The 25,605-nt window shown below is 43.7% G+C and overlaps 1 protein-coding gene across 4 annotated transcripts in view; it reads right to left on the bottom strand.

The window, feature by feature from the left end:
- SPTBN1 (spectrin beta, non-erythrocytic 1) overlaps nt 1-25,605 on the bottom strand; it is a 193,287-nt gene that overhangs the window by 65,446 nt on the left and 102,236 nt on the right. For all 4 annotated transcript variants that reach the window (XM_077134232.1, XM_077134231.1, XM_077134234.1 and 1 more), the window contains one exon: nt 6,706-6,857. In XM_077134232.1, coding sequence (XP_076990347.1) covers nt 6,706-6,857 — 152 coding nt within the window. The remainder of the gene's footprint in view (nt 1-6,705; nt 6,858-25,605) is intronic.

The raw sequence follows: 25,605 nt of genomic DNA, 5'->3' as shown, positions 1-25,605 counted from the left end.
ACTAATTTTGCCTTGTGTCCTATTTACTTCACAGGGGACGTCTAAAATGTTTTAAGGCATAGTACCTGGGAAAATTTTAAGAAGCAACAATAAAAGGAAAATGATTTTAAGCGTTGTTAAATGATCTTGCACAACTATACACTGAAATATATTTTAACATAAAGGGCACAGCTCTAAAAATTCTTAGTTGCCATTATTAAGCACCTATTGCATATGTTAACCTCTCTCTCCTAGGTGGTTTGTTTTTTATCACATTTAATCCTCAAAATAACCCTGTGTTACTGTAGTCACTTTACTCATGAACACTTCGGCTCAGAGAGATTAAGCAACCCACAGTATGCATATGTGTGGACAGAGTTGCTTTCCTTACCCAGACTAAGTGAGGAAGAGTGGTACTCATTTCCAAGTGAAAGGAAAGAGGAGCCATTCCCATGTGGGCGGTGGCTTTCCTTTTTTAAAAAGGGCTATTTTTATACCACTAAATTTCATCCTCTCAAAAGGAAGAAGAGATAACAATGGAGAAAACCAAACACAATGGACTAGGGGGAGGGGTGCGTGTCTCAGGAACAAACATTTAAGCCTTGCCTTAAGAGTGGCTAATTCTGCCAAGAAAAGGCGTGTTTTCCCTGTCTTGCCTCCATTAATTATCGTCAAATTCCTAGGGTGACACAGGTCAGTTTCCCCGGCAACATGTGCAATTCTGTCTTGCATATCACTTCTGATGGAATCATTTGAAATGCCATTAGTGTGGGGACAGGGATCGATACCAGGCTCATATGTGACTCGGGATCAGGGGTGACTTCATGGCAGGGAGGCAGTTCCTCTGAGGAAATGCCTATTTTTATTGACCCTTCTTTTCAATCATTTTAGCTCGCTTCCCTTCTCCCACATCTCGGTCTGTGTTCCTGTGTTTTGCAGGCGCTCTTCCTGTTTCCCCTTCCCAAGGTCCCCTTGTCCCTTTCCAGTCCCAGATCTTTTCCAACCACACCTCTATCCTGGGCCTCACTCCAGACCCATCTTCCTTCTGAATACAAGGAGGAGCAGGAGTTACCAGGCTCACCCACCACCTCTAGGACCTGACCACAAAATTCTAATTACTTTTGAAAGCAGCCAGTGCCCTGCCCCTGGGTAAATTCATCTTCCTGGACCCAAGGTCCTAGGAGAGGAACTGGGGATTGGACAGTCTGTCCCAGGACCTAGCTCTGCCCCGACTGCCCGTTCCAGCCTTGAGCTTAGGCCAGTTAAACTCAGGATTTGCCATGCTATGGCATAAACACAGGGACAGGAGCTTCGTCAGAGCCTAGGGATGGAAAAGAGAAAAACAAACACGTTCTGGAGTCCATTTGGCCTCCCTTAACAGGAAGGGAAAGACATAAGGGGGGATTCCTGGCAGGAGATGTGTTGGGAGACCCCTGGGGAGTCGGGCTACTCTGTTCCACCTTGGTCATAAACCCCCTCCCCTCACAGATGCCCAAAGTAACCCTGAAGCTGCCTCGAGACACAAATGTCCAATTGCTGTGGTGCTGGCAGGGTGGACTAGAACACCAGCCCCAGGGACTGGGAGAGGCTGACTGGCCAAATTGCTTCCAGCTCTAAAATACAATCTACGTCTGTGGTGCTGGGCAGAAGATTCACTGGCAGGCAAGCTGACTCTTCAAGAGCCTGCTCACCTCTTGTTTGGGACAAAGGACCTAGAGAAGAGACAAGGATTGGTCTCAGTACACCAGTGCAGACACTGGCTTATGTTTCTGTCTTTTAATAAAATAGATTTTTGTTTTGAGGCACACATAAAAAATGCCTCTACTTAGTGTAGGAGGTAGGATGGGATGTACTAGTCCAAAATTTTCTCTAATATGATACACAGCCAAATTCACGCCACAGTAAGTTCCCAAACTCCTACCTACATATCAAACTTTCAGTTCTCAGATACATTACTAGTGACTCTCCCCCAGTCACAATTCATCACAGAACAACTTGGCGTGTGCTCCAGTAACTCCTGCCTAGCTCCCCCACAGCTGACACCCACTCCCTGGGAGCGACCTCTTAGTGGGAAAGGAGGGACCAAGAGAAGTGAAGGTGGGCTGGAGTGTAAGTTCTGTCAAGACACTTACTGGTCTTGGACAGGTCACTGCCAACTTTTTTTTTTTTTAAATAAGAATACATAAGTTTCCGATTTCCTTAGACTATGAGAACTAAATGAGATACATGGGAGAGGACTCTGGGAACAGTAATAACCTTATATACCGAAGTTACTGTTCCTTCCAAAAAAACAACTCCTTCAATTTTGTCGGGATGTTTTCCCTACACCAGGCCCCAATGCTCACCCCTAAACATCAGCACTTAGTCCCAACTCGGAGTTTTTCACATAAACTCTTTCTCACACAGCAGACACTCTACTCCAATATTCTCCAGGTATAAATCACACCCTCCCAGCCCCCCAATAAAGTTTCTCAATCCCCTGCCAGGGGGCTCTGAACTCTTGGGCTTTGGGGCCATTCAGTATACTAGTTCAGGTACCTATTACTATTATCTCTCTTTCTGCATTTGTGCAGTTAGACTCCAGTCTAACAGAGGAGTTCTTCTGTGGCCAGTTGTTTAGAATATATAGATTCTCCCATACAAACAATATTGTTTGAAAAAAAAAAAAAAACAAAAAAACTAAAAAGAAAAACCGGCTGGGTCCTCTGGCCATACAACCCTGTTTCAACAACCGTGCCAGTATGGTTCTGCTGACAAAGGCTTTACGAAAAACTCACTCAGAGTAGTTCAACATGGGATTTAGGGCTTAACACGTCTCCAGGTAAACTTATCTTCCCCACTTATTTCAGCCTGCTTGGGAATTAATGGTGGCAAAACCCTTTCTTTTAAATAACAGATAAGTAAAACCCAGGTGCTTGGGAAATTATAGACGCAGGCTCATGCCCACCTCCTACCCGCCCCAGGCCCCTGCCTAGTCTTCTGTTGGGAGACGACCTTTTTCTACAGCTGGGGGAGATGTAAGGTCTAGTGAAAAGGCCCAGCCAGACATTAAACCCAAGAAAACAGGAACATGCAGCCCCAGCTGCTAATCACAGCAGGAACTCTCAGTGGCCGGGCCCCCTTCCCCCGGGGTGGTTAATACACATGCCACCTACCCAGACCAAATGAGCATCTGGGCTCCCTGGGAGACCAGCCGTGACAGGATCTCGCCCCCTTGGTGCTACGTAAGTAACAAAGCGGTCGTCTGCTGACAGTTGGTCTGCCCCGAGCCTGGAGTTGCACACTGTGGGGCAACTCCACACTAGGGACATCTGTGAGGATTAGAAATGGCAGGGAGCTGGGAGGAGGGTAGAGGTGTTCAGAAAATCTAATCCTCTCTGGGTCAGAGGCTGGGAGCCCAGCCTGGCAAGGGCAAGGCAAACACTGCGTTACGGTCTGTGAGCTCAACTCCACCACCAAAGTTCAGGCGGGAGGTTTTGTGCCAGGGACTCCCTTCCCTCCCAAAGCCAGTGCTGCAGTGCCAACCACGTTCACCCCGGAGGCATGCACTGCGCTGAGCCAGGAACCTGGACTCACTTGGAAAGTGAGCGGTGCAGGTTTTGTGCTCACACTGTCACCTGCTAATTTGATCTAAAGATAAAGGTAGGTCTATATTCAGTAGGGAATTTTAAAGTGAGTCCTTTATGAAGAGTTACGGTCCATAGTTTTTCAGAATAAGGTATGAGAAAGGAATGGTTGTCTTTCTCATTAGTTCAATCCCAGTGAGCAGCAGCGCCTGGCTGGGCCCACTGCCTTCTCCTTGCTTTGTCTACTGGACATGGCTGAGGCAGAGAGGATACTTCTAGATATAGAGCCTGCCCAGGCCAGTACTGAAGATGGGGCGGGCTGCCTTTGGATGTACCCCTGTAGATCAAAATCAAGTTCCTTAATAATGCAAATGTCTAACGAACACCTGCATGATCCGGCTTAACTGTGGCTCTTTTTAGGCTGACTTTTTTTTGGGGGGGGGGTTGTTGTTGTTGTCTTCTAATGGGATTCTGTTCAGAATTTTTTCTTGATTCTTGACATTTAAAAATGTCGTCAGAAGACAAAAAATAAAAATTAAAAACAAATAAAAAATGTGCACAAATTTAACTGGACCAAAATCCAGGGGTTGGGTTAGAATTGTGTGAACCATGAAAGGAACGGTTCTTATGACTTCACTCAGTAAAAATAAATAAATAAATAAAAATCACACAATTTCCTCCTCTATAAAACGAGAAGGATGAGCTAGCTGCAAGAATGTATTGATAAAGTAAATTTGCTATGATCCAGTCCCTCCAATGTTCATCTGCTACCCACTGCCAAGCTGGGGGTAAGTGCTGGGGCTAAAATGCCAACCAGGCCTGGCTGCAGATAGAGGGCAAATGTTTACCTTACCAGGGTTTTGGGTCACCGGTGCAGAAAGCCCAGTGCTGACGGAGTGTTATCTGACGACGTGCATTTAGCTGCGGGCATTAAATCTACCCGGGCCTGGAAGACCTAACCACCTCATTGGTTACAGAATCTGAAAATGCAAGGAACCCTGTGGGGCAGGAGGAGGTCTCCAGCGGTGGTGGGAGGGGGGGGGGTCTCTAACTTGAGGCCCAGAAGCCTTGGTAGCAAAGGGCAGATGCATAGTTTGTGTCCCATCCAGAAAGTTCCACAAGTCAAACTACAGGGCCAAAGAAGCTGAAAATCTCTAGTCCAAATGAACATGAGCTTTGGCTCACTCTACGGACTATATCCTTATTTTTGGAATAAGAAGATTAACCAGACTGCCCAACATATAATTAGGGATGGCTGTGAGGAATGGATAATAAAAGAAGTTAAGGAACTCAGGGTTTTATAAAGTGCTGTGTCACCACTTAACAGATTTCTGACATTGACTGCCTAAAAGGTTGGAAATGGCAACCATTCTACACTTCTCTCCAAGGTCTTTGGGTTGCCGCCAAAAAATTTACTGCTCATAGCAAATAAGAGAAGTGGAACGGGTTCACACCCAACTAAGAATTATAATTTGTTGGTTGCTTTTTCCTCCCCATTAATATTTTTGCTACCCTGTTCAGAATAAAGGGCGATGGGCCTGATCCTATTTAATAGGTGGATTTTATCAAAGACAGTCTTCTGGGTATAAGAAATTATGGGCATTCAAAAGGTAAACAATTTACTCCCTAAGGCCTAGAAAGACTGGACCCTACTGGAACAAAAATAAATGTTCAAACTAATTTCTATCCATGTGACCCTTAATGATTTTTAGCTACTTTCAAAACATCATTCCCCCCTCAAAATCAATAAACAATCACACCAGGTTAAAAGTTAAGAGGAGGGAGGGTGAGGGGGAAAAAAAGGTTGAGCAGTAGGAAAATATATCTGGTTACAAAAACTATTTAAAACTGCTTATTACAATAATTCTAGCCTACGTTCTTAAGATTTGCTTCAGAAAACCCAAAAATGCAATGAATAACTAGCTCACTCACCCTTCCTATTTGGACCCATTTCCTTCACTCCCAACCCACAAATCACCTTTGCAGCAGCCATCGAAGGAAGTTTTGAACAGGAGTGATCTTTATTTACTTGTTGGTCTTGTTTGACCCATAAACTCTCACAGAAAATGTGGAAAACAAGACCTGCAGACACTCAGGGAACAGAGTGTAAATGATGCTCACTTGGGACCAGATGGAGCTTCATTATCCTTCAATTCATGGTCAAAGCATCCAGGAGAGAGAAAATCCCGACTCCTGTTTTTATCCAGGCTCAAAGAAGCAATCTCTCTGTGGGTTAACAGGGCAAGGCGCAACCTCAGTCCCTTGCCTGTGGTCAGAGGTGTGTGGGTTGGTCTGCATAAAGGCAGACACAGTGGCTGTCAAGCTACAGGGTGGAGACTGAGTTAAAAATAAGGCTTTCTGGCAGCCCTGCCAGCCGCCAGCATCATATTTTCCTGATGACGCCACTACAGATGTGGGGCTTTCTACCCCTGGGGCGTCAGCTCTTGGCTCGGCCCGCCACCACCTATGGAACTGCATTTGCTCTCATGGAGACAGCATCCATTTTCAAACCAAGGCGAGACAAAACCTGTTAGGTCATTTACAGTGACTGGTTTACGCTTCTTTGGTTTTAAGGTGCATAAACAAAAATCGTATCAGAGACTGCCACAGTGGCTCCGCAAAATAAGATGGGGATAAAATCTTCACTACAGGCTGACAATTTCCTTGCCCGTAAACGCATGGTGAGTTCATTAGAAGCTCTGTTCCCAAGGAGATGAGAAAACACCAGCCTCTCCTTCAACCCCAGAATAAAAAACACGCAAAGGAGAAACCAACACATATCTAAGACAACTGAATTCAATTTCTGCCACCTAAAAATGACAACTCAGGTATTCCAGAGAATCAAATTCAGCAATCATTCCATGATCTCATGGGATATTGGCCCACCTTGGAGCCCGCGCTCAAGCCTGACCCTTCCATTTCCAGCAACATGCCCTGTTTAACAGGAAGCATGCGCCAATGTTTTTCTGATCCCAGACGGTAACCTCACAAACCACGAACGAGGCCTCTTCGTCACAGTCCAGGAGGCTTGCTCACCTCACTCATCAACATTCCATTTCTTGAAAACATCACTCATTAATTTAAGGACCAGTCCACACTTGATTTTTCCAAAACTGTTTTCCCACCCCAGTGCCAGACACCTCAGAGCATCCCCACTTACCAGTCTCTCTCCAGAGAGGACCTCCAGCAGCTTGATGAGCATCCGTCCATCCCGAAGGTCAGTGTACAGGTCTGTGATCCGGCAGGACACACGGGCGAGATGGGAATTGACCCACTTGGTGAAGGTCTTCTTCTGCACAGCTTCTCGTTCATCTGCAAGCAGAGAGAGCTTACTAAATCATCACCAGCCACAGCACCAGCAGCAGCAGGAAAATAAAAGAGGGTCTAGCAAAAGACCCCTGGGCCAAGTGAAGAAAAGTAAAACTGAACTCTAAGGAAGCCTCTACTTAGCATTTCTTAAACAGTCATCTCTGGGAGAACATGGGAATTTATACATCAAAGCATACCCTTTGATCATTTCCTCCCATCTCTGCTAAAGCAACAGTAGGATGCAGATCTCTAGAGAGTTTCTGTGCTATCCAACCCAATAGGACATGATGGGACCAGTCAAGTTTCTAGAGTATATGTTACTGCAATCATTCTTTCATAAGGCGAGTCTGGGAGAAGAAACCCACGGTATAAGAGAGGATATGGGGTAGGTGCTCAGGAGACTAGAAGAGACTGAATCCCCCAGGTACAATGGGTTAGGCACCAAATACCACCTGACAGGATACATTTACTCATGACCTTGATCTGCAATGACCCTTTCACCTGCTCAAGCACACGCAGTCAACAACTGTGAAAATGGCAGGCAACACGGTAGGGTTTAAATTGATTCGGCATCAGGAAAACAGGGGCCTGGGCCTAAGGCTTGGCAAAAAACTTGCAGAGACTCTGAAATTCAGTATCCTCTTCTATAAACGAGTGAACAACTGTTTCATGTCCAGTCTTCCACCACTCTATGAAAGGCAACTGCTGGTTTATGATCTAGAATATGGTTAACTACCACATTAGAGTCATTCAGGAAATAGTATTAAGATTTTCGAGCCTCAGTGATCACATTCTGTCCAACATGAAAGATAAAACTCTAGACATATCTGTTCAGAACTGGCCCTTCATGTCCCATACAATAGGCTTCCAATCTTCTTGCCTCTGCAAAATGTTCTACACGCAAGCTGCTAAAGACCTTCAATGGAGAACGCGCTCTCGACCCACCCACCAATATGCCCTGATTCTGCTCTCTAAAGCAACCCCTTAGTCAGTGTGCTCATCTGGAGCTGTTGTGAACCCCAGGAAAGGCCATGCTTTAAATCCATTCTTGTGGGTGCAGAACTGTTTGCTGTGTGGGGGACCTTTGGGTTAGGTTATTTCAAATGAGATGTGAATTGAAATCTCATTTCACTGGAATCCTTTATGAGAGGATAAAGGAGAGAAAAAGCCCAGAGATTTCAGAGAAACACTTGGAGAAGTTTGGAGAGGACCTAGAAAAGTCCACGAGATGCTAAGAAAGGACCCACAGAAGTTCAGAGAGGAGGCCACTGGAACCAGGAGCTGAAAGCAACAAAACCCAGGAGAGAAGGATCAGCAGATGCTGGCTATGTGCTGTGCTATCTGATAGAGGAACCTAGGATGCCAGCAGCCTGTCTTAAGGTATTTTCCTCTTGATACCTTAATTTGGATATTTTCACAGCCTTAGAACCATAAATTGTAAGTTAATAAATCTCCACTGAAAAAGCCAATCCATTTCTGGTATAGAGTATTCCAGCAACTTTAGTAAACCAAAACAGTCAGTTACTTCCCCCACTTCCAGGTTCATCAATATGACTTTGTATCCAAAGAACCCAAGACCTGGTAATACCTTCCAGGGCAAACCCAAACCAAGAAAGTATTTACTCATGAATTTACACAGTAAAAGGAGCAACAATTCTTTCTGTACTTCGAAGCTAACAAAAGACAACTAAAAGGCCACTTCTGCAGATAGGGCTTGTGCCTGGTGGCCTGAAGGCACTGAGGTCCTGGCCAGAAGGAAAGCAAGCAGCCTGGGGAGGTGTGACTGGAAGGCTTTGCAGAGGTCTCCATCAACCCAGCTTGGGGAGGGAGCAAGGGGGAGATGATACTGGGTGATCCTTTACTGCCAGCAACCTGGCAGCGGAGGCAATTGGCATACCTGCCAAGATGCCCAGCCACCTGCTGCAGTCAGCAGCTCCTCTCAACCTTCCCTGAAGGAAAATCCTTCCCAAAGGAAAGAGGGGCCTTTCTTCTGGGACAAAGGCCAACCAAAAACAGACAAAAAGTGAGGATCAAAAAAGGCAGGATTGAGAAAGAACACAGATTAGTGGTCACCAGACACTGTAGGAAGGAGGGATTCGGTGGCCACTACTTAACGGGCATGAGGTTTCCTTTTGCAGTGATGAAAATGTTCATAAACATGTTCTGGAAGGAGACAGAGGTGATGGCTGCACAACACTGAACGTACTAGGAGCCAATGAGTTGCTTAAAATTATTAATTTTATGTTATGTGAATTTCACCTCAATTTTTTAAAAAGGGGTAACATCATGGGAATGAGAAAAGGCAGTAAGGGGCACGGCGCAAACTGAAAAAGGACCTGCGTTAAGAGTATCATGACAGGTCATGCAGAAAAATCACATGCATTATTAATGGCACAATCATAATAATGGATGGTAACTTTACAACAGTGGCACAGGCAGCTGTACTTTTTGGCCTAAGGTTGGCTGTTCTGAAAGAACAGGTCGAGCTAAATACACAGCTACATTGAGCTTCTCCTGGGTACATTTCATAGATGGACCTGACAAAGCGGCTACAGCTCACAGGTCAACTGTACTTGGAATCAACCCATTTTTTAAAAGATTCTAATATCCTTTATGTGCTATGCCGGAGCTGAAAACTGTCCTTAATAAAGCCCTCAATGAATCACATCCTAGGCTGTTACTAAAGGGTCTGGGACTCAAAGACACAACCACACCCAGCCTATCAAGTGAAGAAGATCAAAACGAAAACCTGCTTGGATTAAGGCGTTTCTAAATAAATGAGCACAAGTCTTCCTCAGGCAGCTGTCACTCCTTTAGATGACTCTCACACTGAAGAAACACCCCAGCTTCTTTAGGGTTCTGGGCAGGGAGTTCACAGGTTCCTTTACTAGGAAATTCCAAGGATGTGCTTCAAAAGACAGTAAGCACACTCCCACAGCACCCGGTCCTGGCGGTAAAGCTTAACACCAGCCCTTCTACCCATGAAGAGCAATCACGCCTACACAAAGGTCCTGCCTGGGAGCAGGCAGCACTGAGCCTGAGGAGCTGTGCAAACTGGGCTCTCTGGGGCTCCTGGGTCCTCAGGAAACTCAAGGAAAATGGGAGAAACAAAGAAGGAGAGAAGGATTCATTTTTAAAAAAGACAAAAAAGAGGAAAGAGAGCTTGCTTTCTTGTCTTCTCTCCTTATGCCCCATGCAGCCAGCGTAAGAGTGCCAGAAAACTCACGTAGGGTCTAAGTTCTCAGGCTCACCCCACTGTCCGGAAAAGGCAGCAAGAGCCTGACCAGGCACCAGACTGAATCAACACCCCCAGGACATACGAAGGGCAGGAAATGGGCTCAAGAGAGAGACACAAACTCAGTCGGGTTGGCTCGGCTTCCCACAACCCTACAATGGAGCACTTGGTGAACAACAAACACTTCTGAAGGCGGAAGGAGGGAAAGGGAGGGGGAAAAAGTCTACCCAGCGTCCTCGTGAGGCTGTCCTTGGGGATGTATCCTTTGTTCCACCCTTCCTGGGAAGGCATAGCGGCATCACCCCTGCACTGCCAACTTCCAGGCCAGATGCCCGAGGGGCAGGAAAAAGGTAGCTCACACTGAAGCAGCCGGGCCTGGGCTGTGTAGAGAGTGACGGGAGAAGCAGAGGGGCGCGCGCAGACTTGCAGTTCTACTGGCACGAGGCAACTGTGAGGATGTGATAAGGAGTCTTTGCAAGCTCCACACTGATTTGGCTATGAGACCAGTGGTCTTCAACCGGGTGGAGAGGAAATCAATCCCCCCAGGACACATTTGGCAACATCTGGAGACATTTTTTTATTTTCACAACTAGGGGTGAGGCACTTCTGGCACCCAGAGGAAAGAGACAAGGGATGCTGTGGAACATCCTACAGGGCACAGGCCAACAAAGAATTATTTGTCCCCAAACGTCCACAGTGCCTCCAGGACTGAGTAACCCCTGCTGAGACAGTCTGGGCTTAAACCAGTTGGGGAAGGCGTCCGCAGCATCTCAGACAGCCCTCGCTGGAGAGGGACATCGGTGTCATTCACTCACAAGTGCCTCTGCCCACACCACAGCCTTTCTGGTCCTGATGGTTTTCATGTCAGTTCAATGGCAGCAGGGGTTCCCTGCCTTCAGGCCCACCCATTCCACAGGGGTGTGCCACCTCCTGGCAAGGCCTGTCTGTTTCAGTGTGACAACAGGCATTTCTGTCCCCACACTATTTCATTTTCCTTTTGCCTTTTCAGGGCCTGCATTACTGTTATCAAGTCAAACCATGTGTGCATCGCACCCCCCCCACCCCAGGCCTTGAGGGAGCTAAGCCTGATGCTCTCATGGGCTGCTTCCCACCAGTCCTGCCCCAAACCCAGCACCTTCGTCCCCTGCTCCCTGTGTTTGCACTGCCCACCCCCTCCCACCTCCACATATATTATATTCATTTACTGGGCAACTGCTCATTAAATTGGTTCCCTCTCCAAACTGGTTCCCTCTTCCTTTCCCTAGCAAACAATTCTCATCCATTCAACCCAGCATGGAATTCCCAGCATGAGTCAATGGATAACTGAATCATGGAATCCAAGGCTGAGAAAGCCTTTAGAATTCATCTCGACTTTCATTCAAAAGCAAAAAAATTCCTCTACAACACCTGGGCAAGCTATTTTAAAATCTTAGAAAGATTTAAAAACTCTGTACATGAACAGGCAGAGGAGGGTGTTAAATAGTTACACAGAAAGAAAAGGGCTTGCTCTTTCTTTTTTATTAAAATAGTAATAGCTTTTATTGTGCACTTATTATGTCCCAGGCAATGATAAGCTAAAGTGCTTTACAATACTTACAACCACCCCCCAAGGAAGGAGGTAGAAACTCTCCAGGCAGGCTGGCTGCAGGCCAGGATTCTCAATACGGCCTTTAGCTTGACATCAAAGAAAAGCATGTTTTAACAATACAAGATTTAAAACCACTCATCCTGTCACCATCCTAACCCTGGTCCTGATTTTTGTGAAAGGATCTGCTCTATCACTGAGCGGATCCAATCTGGGGAGGTGCTCTCTCCATGGAAAAGCTGTCTCTCCATGGCCTTCTCAGCTGCTCGACCTTCAGAGCTACAGAGAACAGGACTCTTCCACATAGAAGCCTTCGTGTTTGAGGACAGTCTTCTCTTTGGTTTGAACATTCCTCACCATCCTTCTCTGTCAAGGTACAATGTGGTACTCAGAGGGAGGATACCATCACCTCTTAGAGGCTTAGACATCACACACCCACCTACCCGTACAACCTGGGACTTGACGTGCAGTGGCTCTAAGCAGTTCAGGCAGAGAGTGGAAGCGGGGAGTGGGGAACCAAGCAATAAGGGACAAAAAGAACCAGTAGTCTTCACTAGATCCATGAGCTACTCTGTCAGGGAGGTGAGGACACACAGCAGTTTTCTCCAGGAGAGCCCAAGGCTCAGTGAAGTTAAGTTATGCGGCATGGCCATACCTTCTCCTCCGGGTGTTAAATTTGCTATCTCATGTTTTTGGTTTTGGATGAATAATCTGACAATTTCATAAGGTTTCTTAGAAAAGGGTATGGGAGGCACATAATCTACTGCTTTCCTCTTTAGGGAATGCTATGGTTGGGTTCATATGTCAATTTGGCCAGGAAATGGTGCTCAGTTGTCTGGTCAAGCAAGCATTGGCCTATTACCGCAAGGACATTTTGCGGCTGGTTTGTTAAGTCATCAGCACGTTGACTGCGCCCACAGCTGATTGTATCTGCTTTCGGCCAAGATGAGTGTCTTCCACAGCTAGTGACTTTTAATCTAATCAAGCTGAAGGCTTAAAGGAGAAGTCAGAAGAGAGAACCTCCTTCTCTGCTTCAGCCAGGTAGCCTCTCCTGCAGAATTCATCGAAGACCTTCATCAGAGCTGTCAGCTCGTGGCCTTGCCTTTGGACTCACGCATCCCCACAGCTGTGTGAGACACTTTTATTTACAGATATCTCCTTGGTTCTGTTTCCCTAGAGAACCCTGACTCATACAGGGAATGACTATTATCAATATTGGGAGGCTATAATGCTTCAATATTTATTTACACTAGAGAACATGCTATAGCTGGAATACTGTTAACATGAGTCAAGTTACAAAATATAGAAACAGCATTGATGAACAGAAGGGCATTATGTTATGGAAAAGATTATATAGCATCTCTCCCCAGTACTCTCTGTTAAGAGTGTCAGACACAAGCACATTCATCATATGCCACAGCTCTGGCTATAGAAAGGGGCCAGAGCCAGGGAAGATGGAAGACCTGAAGGCAGGGAATATCTCTAGACAGAGAAAAGAGGAAATACAGAAACAGGAACTGTCAAATGACCCTGTATATTCTCCGCCCCACTTGACTGAATCTATACCTGGCTTAAGACAGCAAATCTTTCTACTTTTCAAGTACTCTGAACGTGCAGGTATAACCCAAGAATATTTTCTATCAGGTACTTCAATTGTATCAAGATAACAACCTACCCTAAATAAGAGCTGGCGATCATTTGCAATTTTTACCTCATCTAGTTAGGTGTGGACAGTAAAGAAAGAGCAAGGCTGGCCACTGAGAAGACATAAGTAGACAATGAAGCATCGTCCAAGGTACATATTCCCACACTGGCTTTTTAAATTGTGTGGTTAGCTGAGTAAGGACTAATCTGAAACTGAGAATATTAATAAGCACCAAATTTATAAAATGCACACTGCACTTAGAACTCTACGTCTAAAACAAGGTGTCTGCCCTCAATGAACTTAAGTCCAGCCATTAACAAGTACAGGATCAGTTACTATGCTGGTTTGAATGTGATGTGTACCCCAGAAAAGCCAAGTTCTTTAATTCTCATTCAATACTGCTGGGTGGGAGCCTTTTACATGTTTTCATGGAGACATGACCCACCCAACTGTGGGTGGTAACTTTTGATTAGACAGTTTCCAAGGAGAAGTGTCTCTACCCATTCAAGGTGGGGTTGCTTACAGGAGTCTTTTAAGAGGGAATCATTTTGGAAAATGCCAAGTGCCAAAAGAGTCCACATAGTCAGGGAGGGATCTTTGGAGATAAAGGAAAATGCCCCCAGGGGAGTGTCATAAAACAAGAAGCCAGGAAACAAAGTTAGCAGATATGGCCATCTGCCCTCCCAGCTGACAGAGAAACCCTGAACTTCATCAGCCTTTCTTGAGTGAAGGTAACCTCTTGTTGGTGCCTCAATTTGGACATTTTCAGTCTTACAAGTGTAAACTTGCAACTTAATAAATTCCCCCCTTTTAAAAGCTGCTCTGTTTCTGGTATATCACATTTCAGCAGCTTTCAAACTAAAACAGTTGCCAAGGGACTAATTGGGACAACGCACTTGCATGTCTTTGGAAGAAAAAGCTGACCACAATTAGGATGATTTCAGGCCCTCTTCTCCAACAATTTAAGTCCCCCTGCCGTTTGCCTCTCTCCATTCTCATCCACTTGGAACATGGGCACTACATACCATCTTTCCTGAATGGTGGTTTCTCCAAAGTTATCCCACTGCACCAAAACCTTCAATGGACTTCACTCATCCACAACAGTCCAACTCTCTGCGTCTGGAATGTGAGGTTCCAAGCAATCTCTTTTAAGGCACGAGCTCCGAGTTTCTCTGGGAACTCCCCAACATGCCATCTGTGGCATGTCTTCTTATTTATAGTGCTCTCAACTCTTACTTGTACATTCATTTCTCCTACTTTGTGAACGCTATTCTCCTAACCTAAAAGGCACTTTCTCTTCTTCAGCTGTTCTTTTATCACCCAGGCAAAGATAAACTCCTTCAAGAGGCCTTCTCCTATTGGGCCAGCCGTCCATATTTGTCCTTTAATGGGATGTGGCCTCTTATCTTTTCATTATGTATCCTGTGTCCTATCCCTTTGTTTGGATTTGCTAAAGTTGCTGAAATGCAATATACCAGAAATGGGCCGTTTTTTACAGTGGGATTTATTATGATTTTTACAATGGGGATTTATTAGTTTACAAATTTACAATTCTAAGGCCATAAAAATGTCCTAGAGTTAAGGTATCAACAGGAAGATATCTTCTCTGAAGAAAGGTCACCAGCATCTGGGACATCTCTGCCAGAGAGCAAGGCACATGGCCAGCATCTGCTGGTCTTTGTCTCCTAGTTTCGTTGCTTTCAGATTCTGGCTTCAGTGGCTCTCTCAACTTCCTTGCTTGCTTCTCCTGGCTTTTCTCTTTCTAAGCTCTCTCCAAACTTCTCTGGGTTTTCGTCCTTCTAATTCTCTTGGTTTTGCCTCTCAGTTTTCTCTGTCCTTTATGCCAATAAAAGGATTAAGGACCCACTTTGAATGGAGTGAGACACATCTCAATTGAAGTAACCTTCCTAGAAAAGGTCCCACCCACAAGAGGTCTGCACCCACAGGAATGGATTACAAGAACATGGGCTTTTCCCGGGGTATGTAACAGCTCCAAACTAGCACACCTTCAACTAGCCTGTAACTGGTTCCAGGGAAAGACCCAGTTCTACACCTATCTGGAGCCTGAGCACATGCCTGGGAAAGAGTGGGAGTACAACAAATATTTGCTGAATGAATCAGCAAATCTCTGAAGGCTAAGAAATAGGCTCTCAATAAATCTTCCTGCTGCTGGTGGTTGTGATGACAATGCTGACAGAGAAATTTAAACCACATAGACAGGGCCCTAAGAAGTTAAATGTTATCACTGTATGGCACTAAAAATCTTTCACAACTGAATTTTCTCTTACAGCTGTTCCTCAAAGTCTGTTAAATGATAAAAATGCAATTTTTTGTGGCACAGTACTTCAGATTAAAAGGGGTCCAAAGACAACCTAAAAGTCTGCAATTTCTTTTCTGTTGTCATTTATTTTGTTTTGCTTTGGGACAACTGTCACCACATACCTGTTTGGTAGAATGGAGCTACAAAACAGACCAAGGGTGTGATCATAATATTGTTTTCACGTGATTCAAACAGGCCAACTGTCAAGAATGAAATCTGTACTACTTTTAACAATTTAACCACGAAAGCTGACTTCTTGAGTTCTTTAGGAAAACAAAAAGAATTCTAATTTATAACAAAAGAATACAATAGGGTGGAGCCCGTATGTGCCTTAGCTTGAAAAAATAAACCATTTCCCATAAGCAACATACAAAATACACAGAGCAGGAAACCGGAAACGGGCAACTGGCTGTATTGATAATAGAGAATCAAACTGTTATCTTGAGGCAGCAAGAGGAAGGAAACTAATCTTTTGAATGAAGGCTTCCCTGTGATGGATTGGTCTGGGTGCCTTTAATTCATGTTTGTTGGTTAGTATATAAATAGAACTCGAGTTCAAGTATTTTTTCCAACAGTTTAACCAGTTTCACGGGCAAAACACAAACATCTGTTCTAAATGCATGTGTAGCAAATCCAATTGTCTGTTAATACTTACACTCTAATATACAGACTATGAAGTCAACTATGCACACTATATAACCTTGTACTTATGGTTCACATGAGCCGAGCAGTACCTGTCTGGAAGTTAGGGAACCTTTCTTCTGGGCAGCCCCAATTCTACTAGCATGGAAATCCAGACCTCGCAATGGAACCCTTCAGAGACCTACAGCATGCCCAAGGCATGCCCAAGGCCAGGTTCCTGCCTCCCTCTCATCACTACTACCTTCACAGATGAGCCCTTGCAAGTCACAACCCACAAAATGCCAAGACTCTGGGAAAGGCCCAGGCGATGGCAGAAGCTAACTCTGAAAGCAAAAAGCCAAAATAACACCACTAACTCCCAAACCCAGAGTGAAGGAGAGAGCCAGGGTGAAATCACAGTAGTGTAAAATGACAAAAGCAGGCAGGAGAAGCAAATGCTCGAAAGAAATATCAGGACCTGATGAAGAAATACTCAGTCACTTTCCATTGTAACATCCTGAAAATGGCACATTCCAAAACTGCCTTCAGATAGCCCAGACCTGAGTCTGAGAATCTGCTACTCCCCACATCTACAGGGCAATCAATCCAGCAGGAAACGGCCCAAACCTGGAGCCGGAATCAGTCAGGACCAGGAGGAAATGTGTCCAAGTGAGCCCCTAGCACCACAGGATGCTGTTAAGACCCTCACAAACTTTTAATTTGTTTAGCAACTACAACCTGTTAGGAAACAGAGGCATGAACAGGTTTCAGTGATGCACCCAAGGGCACAGTGCTAGTAAAAGCATATCCAGAATTAGAACCTCCTACATCTACTTGGCCCTTAAAGAATACCAAAGCCCCACTCTCACACACATACACCCCTGACACACACACTGCCTGAAGAAAACAAGACATGACCACCTACAAAACAACAAGAAAAGCCACATCCATCCATCTCAGGTCAATTCCATCATGACTTAAAATACAGGGATCAGCAGCCTTTGGTCTACCACCTGTTTTTTACAGCCTAGGAGCCAAGAAATGTTTTCACATTTTAAAACCACTGTTTAAAAAAAAAAAAAACCCAAGAAGAAGACTATGCCACAGTGACCCTACGGGGCTGGCAAACCCTAAAGTAGTTACTATTTAGTCATTCACAGAAAAGGCTTGCCAATCCTCTGGTTAAAACACTTAAAAATACCATTTCTTACATCCCATTTGTTAGATTAAAATTTCAAATCGAAACTGGCTTAGCAAATATGCACTGAGAGCTTGGTGTGGATAAGGCACCATACTGGATACCATTTTAAATATCACTGTTCAATATGTAGCCAGGTTGACATTCAGTAGCCCTGGATGTTTACAGGCAAATATGTTACTAGGGCTCTCCCCACATGTCCAGTCAGTTGGGGCGTGAACTTGGGGTGGGTGACTCCTCCCCTCTCCTGTTGCGGGGTATTTATCTGGTTACCCTGATGCAGGATTAACAGTGTGCTAGCCCCAGCTGTCAAGCAGACAAACTATGGCCAGCCTCGCTGCACACCTGCATGTTTCAAGTACAACAAAGGGTCAAGCAGCTGGAGTCTGCTTTTCCCAACTGCTCACATGCTCCGTGCGTTCATCTGGTGCCTCAGTTTTCACCGTGGTGGACACTCCTTTAGCCATCGTCTCTCCTCTCCCCTCCTCCCTAGAGGAGCACTAAAAAGACAGCAAGTCCAGGGAGGACTCAGGGCAACTTGTTACAGCCTTCAAAGATGGAAAAGGGTTTGAACTAAACAGATCCACATCTTTAATTATTAAACTTCTAGGGCAGCGTGCTAACAAACACAAACCAACTAGGAAAGAATTTTTTAAAGGGTAACAGCTATAACTGGTATACACTAAACACAGGACTTCAAGAAGGTAGTTTGTGATGTGTGGGTTTCTGTGATATTATTTTTTCCTAAGCAAGAACTAAAGCAGCAGTAAATATATTCTGAACAAATCTACCATGTGTACACAAATTCAACTGGTAAAGAGAAAATCCTGTCTTTCATTTTCAAGGATTAAAGAGGCTTTTATTGTAGGAGCTCTGGGATTAAGTGGAGGTATTGAGAGAGAATTTAGAACAAATGCCAATTGTAAAATTATTTTGTGTTTACATTCACTTGCTTTCTTCTTAAATAGGATTTTTCTTGTTTCTTTTCTCATGCGCCGGCACAAATGGTAGCCATGCTATTCTGTGGACTACATAGCTGATCTAAGCCAGTATAATAAAAATCAAATAGTGTATACCACAACTCCTGCTTATGATTTTCAATCTTCTCCCGCTTTCCAGATTTTTTAGAGTAAAAAGAATTAAGGCCAACAACGCAAGGAGGAAAAACAGAGCTCTCCTGCACACACTCGAATCACACTGTTGTCAGACTTTCAAGATATGAGGTTACGGCTTTACCTTCATGCTTTTGCAGATGCTTGGAGAGGCTGATGCTGTCAGTAAAAAGACCAGTTCCAGCCACTCATGACAGTTTCTGGTAGTTCTTGGTTTTAAAGAAGAATCTCAAAGGTAACTGTCATTCATCGAGTCCCAAACAACTAAAATCCGAGGAACTCTCTTAACTAGAGGGAGACAGATAATAAGGAGGTGGACATCAGAGACCAAAAAGCCACCCCAAAGTTGTCCGCTTTTCATGGGCAGTACAGCATTTACTAAAATAATTCTTTACTGAATGAATTAATTATGGGAGACCCCATCTAAGATATCACTGATGTTCTCCATACAAAGTTATGTGGATAATTTAATCTGCAAAGGATTTGCATTTTGGAATAAAGAAAGCCACAGTGTTGCTGAACTATCACTTAGAATTATAGAATGATGACAGGGTTCCACTTAATTAGAAGAAAAATCCTATTTAAGAAGAAAGCAAATGAATATAAACACAAAATAATTTTATGATTGGCTTTTGTTCTAGAGCATATTACAAATTAGTCAACTAAGGCCCTTTTTGTCAGTGACCATGACCCATTATAGAAACTATCAAGAGTCTAACTAGTGGTAAGCAGTAAGCGAAACAGCAGTAAGACTGTACTTCTATGTCCATCCCCACAAGAACCGGTGTGTATACAAGCCACAACTGTCAAGTGTGTTGGAGGAAAGAGGTGTCCAAACTATACTTGGATTTCAGGAATAAGTACAGTGATTGTGACAAGATTAAAAAAAGAAAATTGTAAAATTTTGTAAAGCTCCCTCTACTGAACTAAGGAATTTCAGAGCTTGGCATTATTTTCTAAGAAATATTCCAGTGCGTTGAACCAAAATTTGACTTCTCACAGAGTATTCACCATTCAGGAAGTAATTTACTGCATGACAGGCTCTGACCCAATCCATAATTATATATTTAACTCAGCCAACTACTTCACTGTCTGGAAAATTATCCCATGCAGATCAGCAAATGCTGTACACACTGGTGTCCAGCATTCAGTCACTATGGCCACCTGTCATTTTTTTACATCCTGGGTTAATCCATCAACCAATAAGCAACGACTGATTTAAGAACTGGTATGAGGGCCACCTAAAAGCAATGAGTTCTCTTCTTAAGGGATTCAGGGCAGTTTTCAACTCCTTGAGAATTCACAGCACTAGAAAATTGTTACATACACCTTAGCTACCATTCAGTTATTTTTATGGAATCCTAAAATTAAAAAGAGAAAGTTACTGCACACAGGGGGAAAGACTGAAAAACATTCAGCTCACTTCCTTTGTGGCTTTCCTCAACCTCACTCACATCACAAATGATCACACAAGATTTCTTTCAAGGCCGGAGTTTTGGCGGGCAGATTCTGTTAAGTACACAAGGTACACTGCCTTGCTTTAATAGAGGAGGTCATAAAAACGGGAGGAAGGAAATACCTCAGATTGATGCCCCTGTGATGACCTGGGAGACAGGTGTGTGGTGGGGCCACAGGTTCCTCATACTAATTAAAGAGGGCAGGTCAGATAACAGTTTAAAAATAAAAGAAGACACTAGTTTAAGTCAAAACCAGTTTTGTTTTGTTTTTTGTAGTAGGGACACTAATCAAAGCTTCAAGCCCGGTTTTATAGGGACCACATTCTGAATCTTCTTAGCTTACAGCTGGTTATCGGCCTTAATTTTTTTCAAATGAAAAAGCCAGCAACAAAGAAGGCATAAATGGGAGATCAGTTTTTCCATTGTTCTACTTGTTTTGGAAACTTAAACCTGTTGCACAGTGTTGCTTAACCTAACTGCAAATCGTATCCCACAAAACAGAATTCAGATCTTTATAACATATCCCCCAGTGGGCACCCACCTGCCAACCACCCCTCCCTCCCCTCCCGAAAGCAAGGCTTCATCTCCCACTCCGTAAAGGCGGGGGCTTCCGACGGTGTGGGGACCTGGTTTTCTGTAGTTCTGCCAGTTTGCAGGAGGTAGGGGTAAACCAACCCGAGTGTTATTGCCAGTTACCTAGATACAGCCCAGGGAGCCTATGGCTCTAGGCTCGAGCTGATTTGATCTTCAGGGACATTTTATTGTTTAATGAAGATCACGGCCATTTATCCTCAATAGCCTCTATAAAGATATTAATAATCTTGGATATGGGTAGAAAGGGGCTAGAGGCTTACTGATAGTCTGCTGAGGTGCAGAGAGCAGAAGCTCCACTCTCGGGACTAACAGTAGGTTCAAATAAACTATAACCTGACTCCCTGGACTGGGAAAAACAAATCATTTCAGTTACTGAAAGTGTGGAGAAACAGACACATAAGACTGATGGGAGGGTAAGTGGGTAATATCAAAACTTAAAATGTGTATTCTCTCTGATCTGTCAACCACACCTACATACACTTTTTAGAAATACTGTGCAAGCACACAAAGATGTACAGGATGCTCACTGAAGATTTTTCAAAAATAATTTTAAAAAAGAATAGCAACATGCTGCGGTATGCTTTGAAATTTATTGTTTTTGTATATATGGTATTTTTCACAACAAAAAATAAAAAAGATTAGAAACAACCAAGTGTATATTAGGTTAACTAATTAAAATACAGGACATTCATTTTAAAGAATAGCAAGTATACATTAAAAAAGGTAAGGGAACTCTGCAGTAAACAGGCCTAGGAAGACAGCTGTGATATACTGTGACCAATATATACAGTATGACCTATGAATATTTATTTTTAAATATTAGTACATACAAAGTACAGAAGGATATTTTCCAAGCTAGTTATCTCTAGGGAGTAGAACCAGAAATAGGAAGCATTTCCGCTTCTATATTTCTGCAGGTTGTTGTTGCTGTTTTAAAATGAGTACATACCAGTTTTGAAAAACTGAAAGTGTGTTTCCATTTGAGGAGAAAACACAATTCATTTTCATCTGATACAAGAGAACTGAGTTCATCAATGGGTCTGAGACTGATGAGTAAGAGCAAAAAGGGCATACACTGGAGGAAAACAAATTCTCTCAAGGTATCACAAAAGGTCACTTGTGAAATGCTGTCTTCAAAGAGTACTCTAAAATAAATAAAATGCCACCCTGAATTGTCATGTCTTTTTTTCTGGAGAACACTAAATCAGTATCTAATGCCTATAAATCTTATACCACACTTTTAAACATAATAAGGCAAACAACTATTAATAGACAGGGACACTAAGGGTATAAAAAAAAAGAAGTGACATTGAAGAAATATTAAGATACTAGGGGGAACAGTTTTCAAGCCATCGTCCCAGCAAGGGATGCAAAAAGAGGCCCAGTACCACCTGTACTTAGGTTAAAAAACAAAAAACTCTACTTTCATACCCTTTATTTACTGGGGTTCCACCTAACATTTCACCTGGGGGGAAAATGAATTCCATTTCACACAAGTTTTTTAAATTGCTGTACTAGGCTATGGGAAATAGGGGATAGGCACAGGAGGACTTTACAGTTTAATGATGGATGGCCTTATCAACAGACAATTACACTGCAAGGTAATAGGTAACAAAGGAGTGGAACAAAGCTCTGTGGGAACAAACAGGTGGGACTAACTGACCATAGATGAGTTAAGAGATCAAGGGGTGAAAGTGTCACAGATGAGGTTTGAGTCTGGGTGACATCACCAATCAGCCACAGAGATAAGATCAGAGCCCATTGGGGTTGATTTACCAGTACTTCAGCTACAGAAGTGGGCAAGCATGGACACTGATCCTAAACAATGGGGGAATGAAGTCACCATCTCCCGCCCCACAAACACAGTCAAGGTTTTTTTCACCACCTTTCTAGAGCTGGGCACTGCTCTAAACACTGCACTAAAACTCAGTTAACTCTCATAACCACCATATGCATTGGGTACCCTTATTATCAAAGGTATTTTGCATAAGATCAAACTAAGATTTAAGAAGTTAAGTGACTTGCCCATAGTCACAAAGCAAGCCACAGTCCCAGGAATTTGAACCAAGGTCTGATTCTGCAGCCCCCACTTCTCTAAACAGAATTTCTACACTGGCAAGGGCCTTGATGTTGCAACTAAGATGAATGATGAGTAAGTTTTTTCCCCACCTACAGATAGCCGGAATCCTGCAACCTTAATTCCTGGAATTTCTAAACCAGGAGCTGTTTAATAGTTAAACTTCAAACTGTTTTTTAACAGTTTTTAAAAAACTGCTTTTTAAAATTTCCATCAGCATCTCTCTTCAAGCTCCATCAAGGCAGGGAGGTGCTGTCTCCCCTACTTGATACTTGAGAGGAGCTTAATTCAACTTGCACCACACCACAAAGGAGTCTGTGATCTCAGTGGCCACCAATTCAATCCCAAGATTTACATTTTCCTTTTCAAGAGCCTCCTTTAAGAGCGGTACTACAGTGGCTCAGTGCCTGCCATGCCAGAGACTGGGGTTCGATTCCCAGAGCCTGCCCATGACAAAAAAAAAAGTCTCCTTTAGCCACAATTCAAACATCAGTTACTCTCTCCCATCCTAACCACCATTAAATTCCTTCTTAGATTCTGGACCCAATGAGTTATGAAAAACAGCTTTCCAACTGCTTTGCCATCACATATTTTAACAGAGAGATGAAAAAAACTTTAAATTTGAGTCCATTTCAAAAATAAATGCATAAATAAGAAAAAAAAAAAAGAATGCATTTGTATCGACTGAAGACTTTTCAACCAGTAGAGGTTACATATAACCAGACTTCCAGGTGTGTTTTCCTCTGGTTTGGTCCCACAGCCAGCCGGCACTTGGCCCTGATAATTACAGCAGCCCACACACCAAGCCACGCCCACAGCCCCGGCAGAGTGGCAGAGTGAAACGCCTGCCGCCTGGCACAGGGGCAGGTCCCCATTCAGATCTGGAGTCAAGCTGAGCAATTAATTAATACAAAGTATAGCTCGGGGTAATTAGCAGCAGCAACAAAACTGTTGAGCCTAGTTTCTTCTTTTTCACTAGAGGCAGTTCCTATAGGCAGATGCTCAAGATTAATGGAGTTTAATGAGACCTTCAGCAGCTGGCTAATCAGTGTGAGGAGGAAGGAGCATGGATGAGGGAAGGTCTTTACCCTTGTTATCAGCTCAGGCCTGGGACAGTTTTCTTAAAGTGTGAACTTTCAGAAGTGCACAGTAAGAACCCAAATCTTTTTGGAATTAACTAGTTTAACGACAATATGTTTCTCATTCTGTCAAGAAACAATACAGGAGGGAAGATTTTTTTTTGCTGTCAAAGAGTGAAAATCCAAATATATTAGGATTTTAATATCCCCCCACACACACACACACAAATAAGGAGCTGATGGTGTGCTGGTTTGAAAGGATGTATGGACCCTAGAAAAGCCATGTTTTGATCAAAATCCCATTTCGTAAAGGCAGAATAATAATACTGCATATGTTTGAATCTGTAATTAGATCATCTCCCTGGAGATGTAACCCAATCAAGAGTAGTTGTTAAACTGGATTAGGGAAGAAGTGTCTCCACCATTTGGGTAGGTCTTGATAAGTTTCTGGAGTCCTATAAAAGAGGAAACATTTTGGAGAACAGGAGATTCAGAGAGAGCAGAGAAGAACGACATAGCCACGAGAAGCAGAGAGAACCAGCCAACGACCTTTGGAAATGACAAAGGGAAGCGCCTCCCGGGGAGCTTCATGAAACCAGAAGCCAGGAGAGAAAGCTAGCAGATGACGTCGGGCTCACCACGTGCCCTTCCAGATGAGAGAGAAGTCCTGTGCTGGCCATGTGCCTTTTCACTTGAGAAAGAAACCCTGAACTTTATCGGCCTTCTTGAACCAAGGTATCTTTCTCTGGATGCCTTTGATTGGACATTTCTATAGCCTTGTTTTATTTGGGACATTTTCTCAGCCTTAGAACTGTGAATTAGCAACTTATTCAATTCCCTTTTTTTAAAAGTCATTCTGTTTCTGGTATACTGCACTCTGGCAGCTAGCAAACTAGAGCATGGTAATACTATAGATTTGCTCACACAAGCCCTGTGCTTCAAATTGCATTTTTTTCCCCCAATAATATGGGTAAATCTGCTTTCTAGTCAAGAAACACAGCATGAGCATAAAAAAACAACAGGTGCCCAAACAGGCCAGAAGCCGCTAAATGCTGTTGGATTGCTCAAAGCATATAGTTCTACCTTTCAACCTCCTCCATTCAACACACGAGAAAGAAACAAAATCTACTCATTAGGTCACAGGAAAGCCAGCCCAGAGTAAGACAGCCTTGCAGCGGTCACTGTCACAAAGAGGACATTCTAGGGTTCTGTCCTGACCATTTGGAAGATTGAGCTTTTTCAGAGTTGGCTTCCTTCCTCATAGGGCAAGAGGCTATCAGAACCAGTCCTGGCCTCTCTTTTGTACATGGCTTTAACATAAATGAAAATATCCACCTGCTAATTATTTACATAAAGAAGGTCATCTAGGTTTGTCCTAACACTACCACAGAGCAGCTTCTCATCAGCAGCTTTTACCCAAGGAAAAGAGACAGGCAACACTCATTCGAATTCAGCATAGAGATCTGGGTTTATAGCCTCTTTCCAAAGTAAATATGGTTAAAGGCTGAAGGCTATTTACCTCTGCAGTTTTAGGATCTCTCAGTCACACTGTACTTTCTTGAGTGACCTGACAAACAATACAGTCATTCTAGTCTTAATGCATTGGCTAAAACCGGTTTCTACAGTGCCACCAATTCTCTAAGACTTACATTACGCCTAAACCCCAAGGTCAATAGACAGCCTTTATTAGGACACACAAAGGTACTTTTCAGATCTCCGCACAGCAGATACAGTCTCCCAATTCCCGAGCAGCACCAAACAGCAATGCCTGACTGCCTGAATGGGCCCAATCTTCGGCCCCGCCCCAGCTAAGGAAGGACCTGTTCTC

The sequence above is a fragment of the Tamandua tetradactyla genome, chromosome 17, assembly GCF_023851605.1.
Source record: "Tamandua tetradactyla isolate mTamTet1 chromosome 17, mTamTet1.pri, whole genome shotgun sequence".
In the NCBI taxonomy this organism is placed as follows: domain Eukaryota; kingdom Metazoa; phylum Chordata; class Mammalia; order Pilosa; family Myrmecophagidae; genus Tamandua; species Tamandua tetradactyla.
This window is presented reverse-complemented; position numbering and strand designations above follow the sequence as displayed.